At 46.5% G+C, this 13,724-nt stretch overlaps 1 protein-coding gene across 1 annotated transcript in view; it reads right to left on the bottom strand.

The window, feature by feature from the left end:
* Window positions 1-13,505, bottom strand: part of Bcat1 (branched chain amino acid transaminase 1) — a 71,550-nt gene extending 58,045 nt beyond the window's left edge. The window contains exon 1 of the mRNA XM_034511609.2: window positions 13,266-13,505. Coding sequence (XP_034367500.1) covers window positions 13,266-13,271 — 6 coding nt within the window. The 5' untranslated portion in view covers window positions 13,272-13,505. The remainder of the gene's footprint in view (window positions 1-13,265) is intronic.
* Window positions 13,506-13,724: the final 219 nt, after the last annotated feature.

The raw sequence follows: 13,724 nt of genomic DNA on the forward strand, positions 1-13,724 counted from the left end.
GCACGTGGTACATATGCAAACATGCAAGCAAAATACTTATACACACTTAGAGACAGACAGACAGACAGACAGACAGACTGAGACTAAGACTCAGCAAGAAGATCCACCCAAGAACATGATGTAGGCTTCCTAGAACCACATTTGACCGTCACGGTGGTAGACATATTTATCATTGTAATGGCTCAAGTTACACCTCAAAGGCTTGCCAGGAAACTGCTGTTCCATTTTCCTCTTTTTTTTGCTCTAAAATTAATAAGCAATTTTAAGAAAAATTTTAAGATTTATTTTTAAACAGGGCCTCATGTAGCCCCAGCTGGCCTGGAACTCAATACTTAAACCAGGCTACCTCGAAGCTCACAGATACACTCCTGCTCCTGGCTTCTGAGAACTAAAGTTTAAGGGTATGCACCTCCATTCCTAGCCAAACGATTTGTTTTTATTTTTAATTGTGTGTGCATTGTATGCCTGTGTGTACCATCCTGTGAGTGCCTTCAGACTCCAGAAGAGGATGTCGGAAGCCACTGGAGTTACAGGCTGTTGTGAGCACCCAAACAAGGATTCTGGGAAACGAACTCGGGTCTCCTGTAAGAACAGTGCATGCTATAAAGCACTGAGGCCCTTTTCCTCTTTTGGGATTAGTGAAGGAGCATGGTGGTTGTGATTGTTGTGACCCTGTTCCACCCTGACTAGGAGTGGCTTCCTGGTGAGGCAAAGCTGGGAGGACAGGGATTTACAGTGACTTGATTACAGGAGGGCTTGGGACACAATAACCTAAGTTACCCATTTCTTCATGCCCTAGCAACTTTTGTGTTTGATTCCTTGGAATGAGTGAAAGAAAAGCTTTTGATTTGTTTTAAAGAGCGTGAAAAGCATGTATGAAAAAGAAACGGAACTATGCTGCCAACATGTTCTCTCCCACAAATGTTTTCTGCCAGGCAAACCTTGGGGGAGATTTAAATAAAGGCTTACCAAGGACAGCACCACAGGCTGGAGGCACGACTCAGGGAGAAAGGGCATTCCCACCAAGCCTGACAACCTGAGTTGGATCCCCCAAACCCACATGGTTTGTGGGAACTGATTCCCCATGAGTCAGACTGCAAGTGTGTTGGGAGCCGACTCCTAGCAGAAAGCGGCTATCAGCTTTGCCGCCATCTTGGGCCATATACCCTGACAAAAGACTTGTTTTTGCAAGCAGCCTACAACAGCTGAGCACACTCTGATAAACATCTTGTTTTTCTCAGACATATCCTGAACTTGAAATTTAGTGCCCCCAGCTGCAAGGCACTCGTGGTAAAGTGTCTTCCACTACACTCCCTCCTTGTGCTTATATACCCCTGATTTTCTTTCAATAAATGAGCCTTGATTAGAAAACTTTGTCTTGGCTCCATTCTTCATGTCTCTTGCCTCTCCATCCTCACTTTCTCTCTTGCAGGCCCCACTGACTGACCCAAGGGCCGGGTCACAAGTGTACCATAGCCACACATGCCCACACACACTAAACAAATATTTTCTTTAAAAATCACATTTTAAAGACCTTATCTGGCTCATTTTCATTTTGCTTTAAGATGAGGTCTCACAATGTCTCACCTGCCTGGAACTCAATGTAGACCATACTGACTTCAAACTAGAGGCAATTCACCTGCCTCTTTCTCCATACTGTCATGACTCCAGTCATGCACCATCATGCCTGGCTTGGTTGATATTATTTTCTATTTCATGATTACAAGACACTTCCTTCCACAGACTAGAATCCTTATCAGATGTACCAACTGATCGATCACCACCAGGAAATAGCTGATAAGGGCCTGGGCAGAGGGAATGATTTGTGTCTGTTCAGTCTAGAATAGTGGGTGTCATGGAACTTAGGTGTGACTGACTCCATTTTGATTTTAGCCTGATCGGTATCAATGCGGAGTTGGCAACAGTCATTTCTGCTGACTTTGCCCAAAAGGTTGGAGACAGAGAAACCAATTGTCTCCCATGCCTCTCCGTGGGGTGGTCCTCTTTGGGAAGCGCTACAAGTTGAAGAAACCAATTCAAGCCCACATTTTATAGAGTGGGTACAATACTGGATGACTGCCATGCCTTCCTCTGCTCCAGAGCAGTGACCTCATTCTCTCTTAAATTTCTAGTGTCTGCTATGCTGTTTAACAAATGTATGAAAGTTGGTAAATTATGCAAACCTTGTGGGCCAAGTGGAACCCTGTCAACAGACAAAAACTAGGAAGGCTGAGGGGATTCAGAAACCACGGTAATTCTCATTTCTGAGAAGCGTAGGCATTTCATCTACTCCTGACCCAGTTCCTGTCCTGGAGCATGTGACCAGGACACCCCACATGAGGATCATGACCACTAGTCATGTAGCACAGAGCACAGAGTCCTCCATGCTAACGAGGTATCTAGATGACCAGAGGGTTCAGCCAATGAACTTCCCTTCCCTGACATTCCTTCCTGCAAAACTTTTTAATCTCTGATCCACCCTGAGTAAGTTGTATGCACCCATGTTTTTTTAATCATGAATAAACAGTTTGGATAAACAAGGACTGTCTCTCTCATTAGGAACCTGTGTGGTAGGACGCCTTTGTCAAACAGAGCCCCACTGGCTAAGTCTCCTGCAGACGGCCCTCTGCACTGACACTCATCCCTGAGCTAAGCCAGAGTTCCCCCTCCCCCAGCCCAGGGCTCATCACTGGCCCATGGCCCCTCCATTCCCAACTCCTCATGGTTCCCAGAGGCACCTGGGTGTCCAGGATCCCCAGATCCTGGCACCAGCCTGTGGCTTTTCTCACCCTGAGCTTGGAGCCCCCCATCTTAGGCTGCATCCCACCACCCCTGAGTGTGTGTCTTCCAAGAGCCTAGAAACTCACTGCCTGCGAAGATGGAATGTAGTCTAGCAAACCCGTCTCCCACCCAACCCCACCCCCCAGCCATGGTGGAACTCTCAGACCCACAAAACCTACCATGGTTTTGTTTAAAACTAAGACCAAGCACGGTGGTACACATCTTTAATCCCAGCAGTCGGGAGAGAGCTGAGGAGCACAGGGAACCTGCATTTGATGTGTTCCTTTAACCCAACACTCAAGAGGCTGAGGCAGGTGTGTTGGAGCCTGGTCTACATGGTGAATTCCAGGCCAGCCAGAGCAACTAGTGGAGACTCTGTCTCAAATGATCAAACAAAAGTAGGTTTTAAACTCGGCTGTTACAGAGACAGCTTTAGATCAGCTGAGGCAGCTCACCACACTGTCTCTACCTCTTCATGGGATATTTTGCCTTAGCCCAACTTCCACAGACATGCCACTGGGACTCCTGCGTGTTTTCCAGTTTTGGCTGTGGCAGTGATGAGCCTGTTCTTCCTGAGCTGTACCTGTAAGCACTCTGAGGTCCCAGGTGCAGCCATTACAGAACTCACATGACTGTCATACAAGGGTTTGTCTTTTCCTCAGACACTTTCCACTGCTAATTAAGATTCTAGGATGCAGGTCTTCAAGTTCATGCAAGAACACACTTTTAAGTAATAAGCCACCTCTCCAGACCCTCATTTAGAGTGTTTATTGTGAAGATGCATACTAGGTCTTAAACTCTCTTTCATTTTATTTTGTTTTGTTTTTGAGAGATGGTATTGCATAGCTCAGGCTGGCCTGGAACTCACTGTGTAGCTCAGGCTGGCTTGGGCCATATAGTGCTCCATCATACCCCAGATTCAAGCGGTCCTTTGACATCATAAGCCATTTGTGAAACCTGAGCTGTGTATAATTTATGGAGTAGAAAAGAACCACAGAGCCTGAGCTCTGTCTGTCTGTCCGTAGGGCACAGAGCCTGAGCTCTGTCTGTCTGTCCGTGGGGCACAGAACCTGAGCTCTGTCTGTCTGTGGGGCACAGAACCTGAGCTCTGTCTGTCTGTGGGGCACAGAGCCTGAGCTCTGTCTGTCTGTGGGGCACAGAGCCTGAGCTCTGTCTGTCTGTGGGGCACAGAGCCTGAGCTCTGTCTGTCTGTGGGGCACAGAGCCTGAGCTCTGTCTGTCTGTGGGGCACAGAGCCTGAGCTCTGTCTGTCTGTGGGGCACAGAACCTGAGCTCTGTCTGTCTGTGGGGCACAGAACCTGAGCTCTGTCTGTCTGTGGGGCACAGAACCTGAGCTCTGTCTGTCTATGGAGCACAGAACCTGAGCTTTGTCTGTCTGTGGAGCACAGTTGTGGCCTGGTGTAGTGAGAGCAGTGGGCAGAACGGAGACAGACACTTGAGCTTACACGACCCACAAGGGATTTTGGCAAAGTGATGCTACTGTGCCAGGAGACTGTCCCATTTCCTGAGAGAACTGGCTTGGTTAGCCTCTCCTGGATGGACAGAGTCAAATACAGAAAAGCCAGTTTCCCACTGAGGTTCCTTAAATGTTCATTCAGATGCAGCCTGGACCTCCAAAGAGTTGAAACCTACCTAAGTTGGTTTCCTTCTGTGCCTCAAACAGTCCCAGTTTAGGAAGCAGGTGAATCAGGGGTCTTTAATATTTTTTAGTGTTATAATCTATTTTTTTTTAAGTTTTGATTTTGTTTCTTCCTTTAAGGTAAGGTCTCAAGGAACCTAGACTGGTCTTGAACAATCTGTGCAGAATTTCTGAATTGTAAGAAAATGGTCAAACTATCACTAGTTTCTCCAGACTGAAGAGGATGATGGCTCCATAGTCAAGAGAAGTTGTTGCTCTTCCAGAGGACCCAAGTCCAATCCTCAGCGTGCATATGAGATTGCTCACAACCACCTGTAATTCCAGGTTCCAGAGATCCCGTGCCCTCTTCTAGCTTCTATTTTTAAGGTTTAAAACAGAAAAGAAAGTCAGACTGGCAGATCCCATAGTAGAGTGCAGCTGAGTTTGAGTACACACGTGCACACACGCGCGCACACACACAGGCATGCATGCATGCACACACACCCTGGCTGCACAGGAGCTCAGAGCCTCTGTATCACCGTCTTCTCCCTCAGGGCCTCAAACCTTCAGTAGGGTCAGAGGCTTACACAGTGTCACGTAAGTCTTATGTGCTTCATGTGCACATTACAGTAACCCCAGGTCATCATTCTGAGTCAAAAGAAAACCAGAGACAGGGAGCCTCCTCCGCTGTTAGCCGTGCTGTCTGCCACTGTTTCCCATGCACGAGAGGCAAGTGATAGAATCTGTGGGTGGAAGCCAAGAGCCTAGGATGTTAGTTATGGTTGGGAAGAGACAGCACAGACTATGAACAGCACAGAGGGGTAGTTACACAAAACAGCACTGGCTGGGGTGGCTGTGACCACTCCTCTCCAAGTTTGAGGGAAGGCTCTGCCTTGGAGGCTGCCATAGAGATGGCCTCACTAGGGTCAGGAGTGGTGTGATGACGTCTTGGGGAGATAAGAGTGTTTGGAGAGAGTGTCGTAAAGATCGAGGGGATGTCTTCACTCAGAAGTCGGTGGTTGAATACAAGTGGATGATGCTCCTCTGGTCATGTGATCATCTCACTCCCCGAGTCTAGTCATGTGATCGGCTTACTCCGCTGGGCATGTGATCATCTTTCCCACTTCAACTCTAGGGTCCCACTTTTTCTGGAACTTTCTGACTTCTGTATTAATCTTTTTTGAATACTACTGTACTTTGCACAGATGTTTACTGCAGAATTGAACTCTATTATACTTCTTTGTGTTTACCACCCTGCCCCCTCTCAACACAGTTGTTTCTCAAGACTTAGAATGATGTGGAGCCAAGGAGAGACACAGTGGAGAAAGGGGCTTGCTGCCAAGCCTGGTGACCCGAGTTCTATCCTGGGGAACCCTATGGTGAAAGACCTGACTTCCCAAACCTGTCCCCTTGCCTCTATGCACTTGTGCACAACCACACAATACTCTTTTAATAAAAGAATGAGATTACACTTAAGTTACACTGTGAAGCCTAGCAGCCTCAGAAAGAGCTAGCTATGTCAGGGTTCAATTATATGAAACTTAAACCAGCTGTTTACTGTTTTACTGTTTGCAAGTCATTAATTAATTATATAGCTAGTACATTAAAGACACATTTATATCCTCTTTTATTGGGGATGCTGTTTGTTTGTTTGTTTTTGAGATGGAAGCTCATGTTGTCCCGACTGCCCTCAAACTCGTGGATACGCATTTGCCCAAACACACATGCACACATTCAGGTGTGCACTAAATTAAGTCAATAAATGTAAACATAAATAAAAATATGCATGAAAACCCTTGGTAAAGCTGTCAGGAAAAGCAAGCACAGAGCAAACATGAGGAGTAATTAATTTTGGCTAATTTAATATTAGCTAGTAGAGATATTAATATTGAAAGGGAATTTTTAATAGGAATGTAGTCTTGAGTAGGAATGGCCCCCAGAGACTCATGCGTTTGCTTTCTTGGTCCTAGGAGCGGCAGTGTTAGATGTGCCTATTGGAGTAGGCGTGGCCTTGCTGCGGTGGTGAACTTCGAGGTCTCCTGTGCTCAAGCTATGCCCAGTGTGGAACACTCTCCCTCTGCTGCCTAAACCACATGTAGAACTCTCATCTCCTCCCGAACCATGTCTGCCTGCATGCTGCCATGTTTCCTGCCATGATGATAATGGACTAAATATCTGAACTGTAAGCCAGCCCCAACTAAACGGTTTCCTGTATGAGAGTTGCTGTGGTCATGGTGTCTCTTCACAATAATGGAAACCCTAACCAAGACACAGCCTCCCTGCGTACTTCATGGCTGTAGATATCTTAAGTTCCGCACAACCCAGGCTGGCCTCAGACTTTCTACGTATCTTAGAGTGACCTTGAATGATCCTCCCATCACCACCTCCACAGCAAATGCCTAGACTGCAGGCAACCATTTCCGTGCTCCTCCCTCATCCATCACTGCGCTCCACCCTCTATTCTAACTCATCTTTTATCTTCAAAGTTCAAAGAAGTACTTACTATGATTTCCGCAATTTGCTGAACTAACATTCAGAACAAAGATCACCCCAGCCAGCCAATCAGAAATGAACAGACTTGGCAGAATTCCCCTTCTCTGTGATGATGGAATGGCTATCCGGTACAAACCCACCCTGGCCTCATGCAGGATGGATGCAAACAGCATCTCAGCTGTGTTTCTTGGCAAAACAAACTACCATGGGTTCTGAGGGTAGCATCCCATCAGTGCGCTTATGCCCATAAGGAACTAGAACCTCAAAATCTGCAGCAGGGTTTCCCTGTGCATATACGCAGCCCTCGTAGAGGGCTACGCGAGACTGTCTCAAAGAACCACAACGAAACAAGACTTCCACAGGTGGACACCGGAGGCGCACACTAAGGTCCAGACTATAAACAACGCCAATTGATCAAATATTCAGGTTCCTGCACCAAAATAAAGAGTAAACAAGCTGGCTTTTATAGTGGATAACCACTTTATGCTTATCCCTGATTAGCTTACAAATGAATGAGACTCAGACTATGGTTATTTTATTTGACTTTGACAATTACTAGGATGTCACCCCAATGTACACTTCTAACTGCTGCCCTGGCTACCTCCCTAGGGGTGTAGCCCAAATACAGTGCTGGCCACGGTACCCCTGATCCTCCTTCCCCCACTGTGGCTTCCTCCTCCCCTCCAGTTCTCCCTCCTTCTCCTCCAGGTCTCTCCTCACTCCTCAGCCAAGTAACTCAAAACACACCCACCTCCAGTCCCTCTGGCAAGTAGCCAATCTTACTTATCCAATAGTTATAAATCAAGGAACAAGGTTTGCACAACAAAAGCTTGTAAATGTGAGAATTCACTCAATGGCCTAGACCTTTTTAGCATCACAATACATAGCAATGAACCAAACTCAACAGCTTTTGTTTTTTAATTAATATAAGACTGCTTTTAATGTAAAGCAAGTTAATAGTTTGAATCCCAAAGAGCCATGGTTTTGAGTATAACTAGAAACTATTGCTTATTGTATAATTACGTCCTTATATAATTTCCTTTCTTTCTTTCATTTCTTGTTGTTTTGAGTTTTTGTTTTTCTGTTTTCATTAGAAAGAAAGTTTTGATATAAATACACACACACACACACACACACACACACACACACACAGGCAGAGTCCTAACTAGTCTTGTACTGAATATTCAGCCTAGACTGACTTCAGATTTTTAGCAAACTTCCTCTTTGGTTTCTAATTGCAGGAATTACAAGTTTGTACCACCATGGTTGACTCTTCTATTTTTTTTTTCTTATGTTTGTCTTTCTATTTACTTTGATTCTTTTTTTTTTATTTCCAGAATATTATTATTTAATGTTTTCTCTTTCCTAAAGTATAGGAGTGCATGGTGAAAAATCCCACAATCAATGGTAACCACACTCAGTGATAACCCCAAATTCCATGATAACCCCAACTCCATGATAACCCTACCCTGTATGATAACCCCACCCTGTATGATAACCCCACCCTGTATGATAACCCCACCTTTCATGATAACTCTACCCTCCATGTTAACTCCACCCTCCATGGTAGCCCCACCCTCCATGGTAGCCCCACCCTCCATGATAATACCACCCTCCATGTTAACCCCACCCTGTATGATAACCGCACACTCCATGGTATAACCCCACACAAACAAAAGTGGAGCCTGGACAGATGGCTCAGGGGTAAAGAGCACTTCCTGCTCTTCCAGGGGATCTGAACTCAGTACCCGGCACCCACATCAGGCTGCTCAGAAACATCTGCAATTCCCATTCCAGGGGTTCCAGGGCCCTCTTCTGCTTTTTGATGGCACCCACAGACATTGGTATGCACGCTTACATACGTACACAAATAAAAAAATATTTTAAAAATAATAAGGGTTAAAGTCTTTTAATAATGTTTCCCATTAACCAGTAAGCACAAGACAAATGTTTTGGGAAAACCATTTTCCACCAAAAAGTCATAGCCTGTATGATAGAAGTGTCTGTGAGACACACCATGCTGTTGCAGATAAGACGTCTGATTTCTAGGCTATTTTAAGGGCATATACACTTTCAATTCTAGAAGTAACGGAATTCAGTGAGTGAGTCCAAAGAACTACTTAGAGCAGTGGTGAACTGTTGGTTTAAACAGAACCTAGTTTCAGCAGGCTTGGCTGAATGAGCCCTTTCTCATCAGCTGTGTGTGCACCAGACACCCAGCAGGAGGCCAGGTTACCATACACTGCAAATCCTTAGAGCAACGGGCAGCTGTTCCATCGATACAAGGACAAAGCCAAGGCTGCCCACGTTATAGCCAAGAAGTGAGTGGCTCAGCGAAATCCTCCTATGCTTGCTGGGAATGCCATGTCTGCCGACAGAGATGAGGAGAGCTGAGGCAATGACGTCTAACATGCAGGTCCCTCAGTCTCCGTACATTAACAGAAGCTCCCTAGCATGCACTGACCGTTCCCCTCGAATCACATATTTAAAGGAATCATGGGGGCTGGGTTGCTCAGTGGGTAAGACACAACCATAAGGATCTGACTTCAAATCCCCAAAGCTCAGTAACTAACACCAAGTGAGGTGATACATAGTTGATTCCTGAAAACTCTCAGGCTAGCTTCCCCGACATTACTCAGTGGCTAACAATAGAGACTCTGTTTCAAACATGGAAGGCAAAGAGTGTGAGAAGTTGCCCTCTGACCTCCACACATGTGTGACGCATGTGCATGTTTGCACTTGCACATATAAATGTGCAGGCACAAGTACATATCATGTACTTACACACAAAAGACAATGGCTCAGTGAAATGGCTCCATGGGCAGAGGTGATTGCTACCAAGCCTCGTCTCTATCCTAGTGAGCCCCATAGTGGACGAGAGAACAGACTCTCGAAAGCTCCCCTCCAGGGCCTGGAGAGATGTCTCCGTGAATAAGGACACTGGCTGCTCTTGCAGAGGACATGGGTTTGATTCCTAGCATCTATAGGGTGACTCATGACCTATAACTCCAGTTCCTTCTTCTGGCATGCGCACAGATCTACATGCAGCCAAAGCACTCATACACATAGAAATAAATATTTTAAATTAATAAAGAAGGCTGGAGAGATGGCTCAGTGGTTAAGAGCACTGGCTGCTCTTCCAGAAGTCCTGAGTCCAATTCCCAGCAACTACATGGTGGCTCACAACCATCTGCAATGGGGTCTGATGCCCTCTTCTGGTGTGTCTGAAGAGAGCAATGGTGGTGTACTCATATGCATAAAATAAATAAATCATTAAATTAATAAAGAAATGTGGCTAGCAAGCTTTGAAGAAATAAAGAGAACTCTTGCCAATCATCCCACCGCAACACCACAAAAAGCTTTCATCCTGAAACCCCAAAAGGTGTAACCAACCCAGATGCCCAGGCAGCTTCTTTATTTCTGCACTTAAGTAAGGTCATCAGAATAGCCCTAACCTCTTGGTTGGCTACAGCTTCCAAGCAGTTCCCTCATAGACACAAATGAGACAGAATAAAACCCACAATCACAAAAACAACTGAGGGAGCTAGTGTAAAAGTAACTCTTCTCCTCCTGAAGTAACTGTCGTCTGGAGGTTTACTGCCTCTGGGGTGCTAACCTAAGCCTAGACTGGAAGCTTCTAGATGCTATACAATCTTATCCAGGCCTAGAATGTTTTCAACCTTTGAGATTTACTGCTGAATAAGCTCACCCCTTCCTAGTCCTTTCCGAACACTGGCTGGCTGGTTCAACTCAGCTGTTCTGGCTCAAACTCCTTTCCAAGCTGACCGATTCAAACTTGCTTCTCTCAGCTTCTCACTGAATAGCTCTGCTTGGCCTTATACTAACTTTGGCAATTATTCTAGTCTTTTGACTCCTTCTCATTCTCTGGCTTGTTCTGTCTTCACCTGTGTCTAACTTGTTCTCTCTCTCTGCAACCTGTCTCTCTATAACTGTCCTGGTAAAACTGCCCCCTTCCTTTCTACTGTTATCTCCTAAGTAGCTTCCCGTGTAATATCCATGGAAAATTACTCCCTGACCCTCTCCCTTCCCTGAAGGGTGAGGCCACACAGTCCCAAGAAAAAACACATGATCCCTCCCTTTTCCAAAAAGAGTGAATATACATGGTTCCAAGAAAAACCTTGGGTTATCAGAACTATGGAGCCCTCTGACAACAGATAGCTCCGTTAGGGGGTCCCCCAGAGCACATCAATGCCAACTGACCAGTTTATCACCAAAAACACCTGCCCTGTTCAAACTGTATATATGCTTCTGCCCAAGTGCTTCTTCTCCTGCGTGAGCAAGCAGCCCCAATGCATTGGACTAATTAAATCCTCTTGCGATTGCAGTGGTTGTCCTCCAAGAATTTCCTTCCTGGGGTCCTGGTAGTATAGCCTTTGGGCTCCACCTGTTCTTCTCTCTTCTAATAAGTTGGTCATATTCTATTCTGTCAAATCTTTCTCTGATTCATCATTTTGTCTGCCACTCTATTAAACAGCGCTTTCAAACATGGATGTTTCTTTCTACAAACAAAGCTTATCTTCATTGTTTAGGATTAAAAGTGTCTGTATTCCAGACAGAGGGATTAAAGGTGTGTGTTAACACAATCTCAGGGTTCACAGTATGCAACATCACAGGTATACCAGAAAGCTGTATCAGTTAGGATCAAGTTTTTAACTTCCTTCCAAAAGATTCCAACCCATTTCAAATATAAAACATCAGGATCCAATGAGCTGAAAATAGTTCTTATACACAGACTCCGCGGCCCCCCCGCCCCCCCCCGTTCCCTGCAGCCTAGGGTGACCGGAATGGCCCTGAACTCCTGATTCTTCTCTACCCCACAAGCACTGGGACTACAGATGTGTGCTAATCCTGGCTCTCAGAGACATTTTTAAAAACTTTCCATCCTTTGTCTCTATGACTCAGAAAGCAAATCAAGCTAAGACACACGGCTCACTCCTGCCCCACCCCCTCCCAACAAGGCAGTAGGTGTCTTGGCTTAGCCCCCCTTCATTAGTTACACAGCTTTGAGCCTTGCCAAGGTGACCACTGGGGAATTTAAACCCCTTATCTCAGCCTGCTTGTGGCTTCCAGCTTTTCCCTGTATACAGACTGCCCACCCATGGAGTCTAGAAACATATCTTAAGGTAGAATGAGCAACTGACTAAGAAAGATAGTGAATACATTAAATGCATGTGTATAAAAATTATAAATGCGGCTGGGCGGTGGTGGCGCACGCCTGTAATCCCAGCACTTGGGAGGCAGAGGCAGGCTGATTTCTGAGTTCGAGGACAGCCTGGTCTACAGAGTGAGTTCCAGGACAGCCAGGGCTACACAGAGAAACCCTGTCTCACAAAATCAAAAAAAAAAAAAAAAAAAAGATAAATGCCTATGAATTCGTGAGATAAGGTAAAGGATGTAAAGAAAAGAAGAGAGGGGAGGGATGGAGAGGAGAGAAAGAAGGAAAGAGAGGAGGGAGAGGAGAGGAAGGGAGGGGAGGGGAGGGCAGGGGAGAGAAGGGAAGGGGAAGAGAAGAGGTCAGGGCCAGAGGGGAGGGCAAGCACAGTAAGAACAGAAAAGTGACATGTAGATTCCCTCCAGCTAGGCTTGAGAGCAGTCTGAGTTTCTAACTTCCTCCGCCTCCTCAGAAACTGAAACGGGGCTCTGCTCTGTTGTTCCCCGAAACCCCACATTTTATTACTGGAATATTCCTTCTGGGAAGCTGGGTGACGGCACAACCGACAGAGTACCGTTTCCCTTAGGAAAGGGAGCTTTTCAGCTCTGGCAGCTTTTCAGGCAGCCAGAGCTCTGGCTCTGGCTCTGGAAAATATCTTAAAACGCCTCAGTCTGGCCTCTGGGCCCACTACCTCAGATTATCATTAGACTACAATGCCTGCACTCTCCCATCCTTCAGGCAGCACTGAAGCTCGAGTGATCTGTAACTCTCAGAAGCTTCCACTTGGAACCTGGACCCAAAAAGCGAGCTGTCTGCTTTTGGCAGCTAAGAAAGTCCTTCTCCCACTTCTATTACACCTACTCAGAAAAGCACCGGAGCATCCTTCCCAAACCCCATCTCTGGGCATCTCGGACGCAAGGATAAGGTCCTTCTTCCCGCCTTGGGAGCATGTGGGAGAGGCGCTGTGGCATCCTCTAAATATGGGTGCCATATCACAGACCCCGGGAACGAACCGGAGCGGCAGCATCTGCGGGTGGACACGAGGCCGGGTCCCCACGCTTAGTAGCCCAGAACGAGGGACAAAGCATGCTGGTCCTTCCATCCTCCTCGCTCCACCTAGTGTCCGAAATATCCGGAGTGGGTGGCTGCATTCCAGCATGAACTTCAGCAATACACTTACCTTCATTGCTCAGGCTCGATTGATTCGTGGCTCCAGCTCCGGCGTGCCAATGTGAGTATCCTCTGGAGGAGGCTGCGGTGTGGCGACACGTGGCGCTCAGGGTCGGGAAGCGCGGAAGATAGAGAGCCAGGAGCGCTCTGCTGCGGATTGCATCAGCGACTGGCTATACAGCCCGGCCTCTTGCTTACTCCAGGGTGGGGTCACCGTGATGAAAGGAATTTGTATCGCCGGAGGGGAGGTGACAGAGGATAAATCTGATAGCATCTTTGATTCATTTGCTACCTCCCCGGCTCCTCCCCCAAAACATACACTGCACAAGGGTCTGGTCTCAGAGCTTGGAAGTTTTAAGGTATATTTTGGATAGTAAAGAACAGTTTGGGTTTTTCCGGGATTGTCGCCCTTGCCCGTCTTGTTCTCACGCCCCACCCCCACAGTCAGCTGTCAAAATACAACCACTCT

This window comes from Arvicanthis niloticus, chromosome 9 (assembly GCF_011762505.2).
Source record: "Arvicanthis niloticus isolate mArvNil1 chromosome 9, mArvNil1.pat.X, whole genome shotgun sequence".
In the NCBI taxonomy this organism is placed as follows: Eukaryota; Metazoa; Chordata; class Mammalia; order Rodentia; family Muridae; genus Arvicanthis; species Arvicanthis niloticus.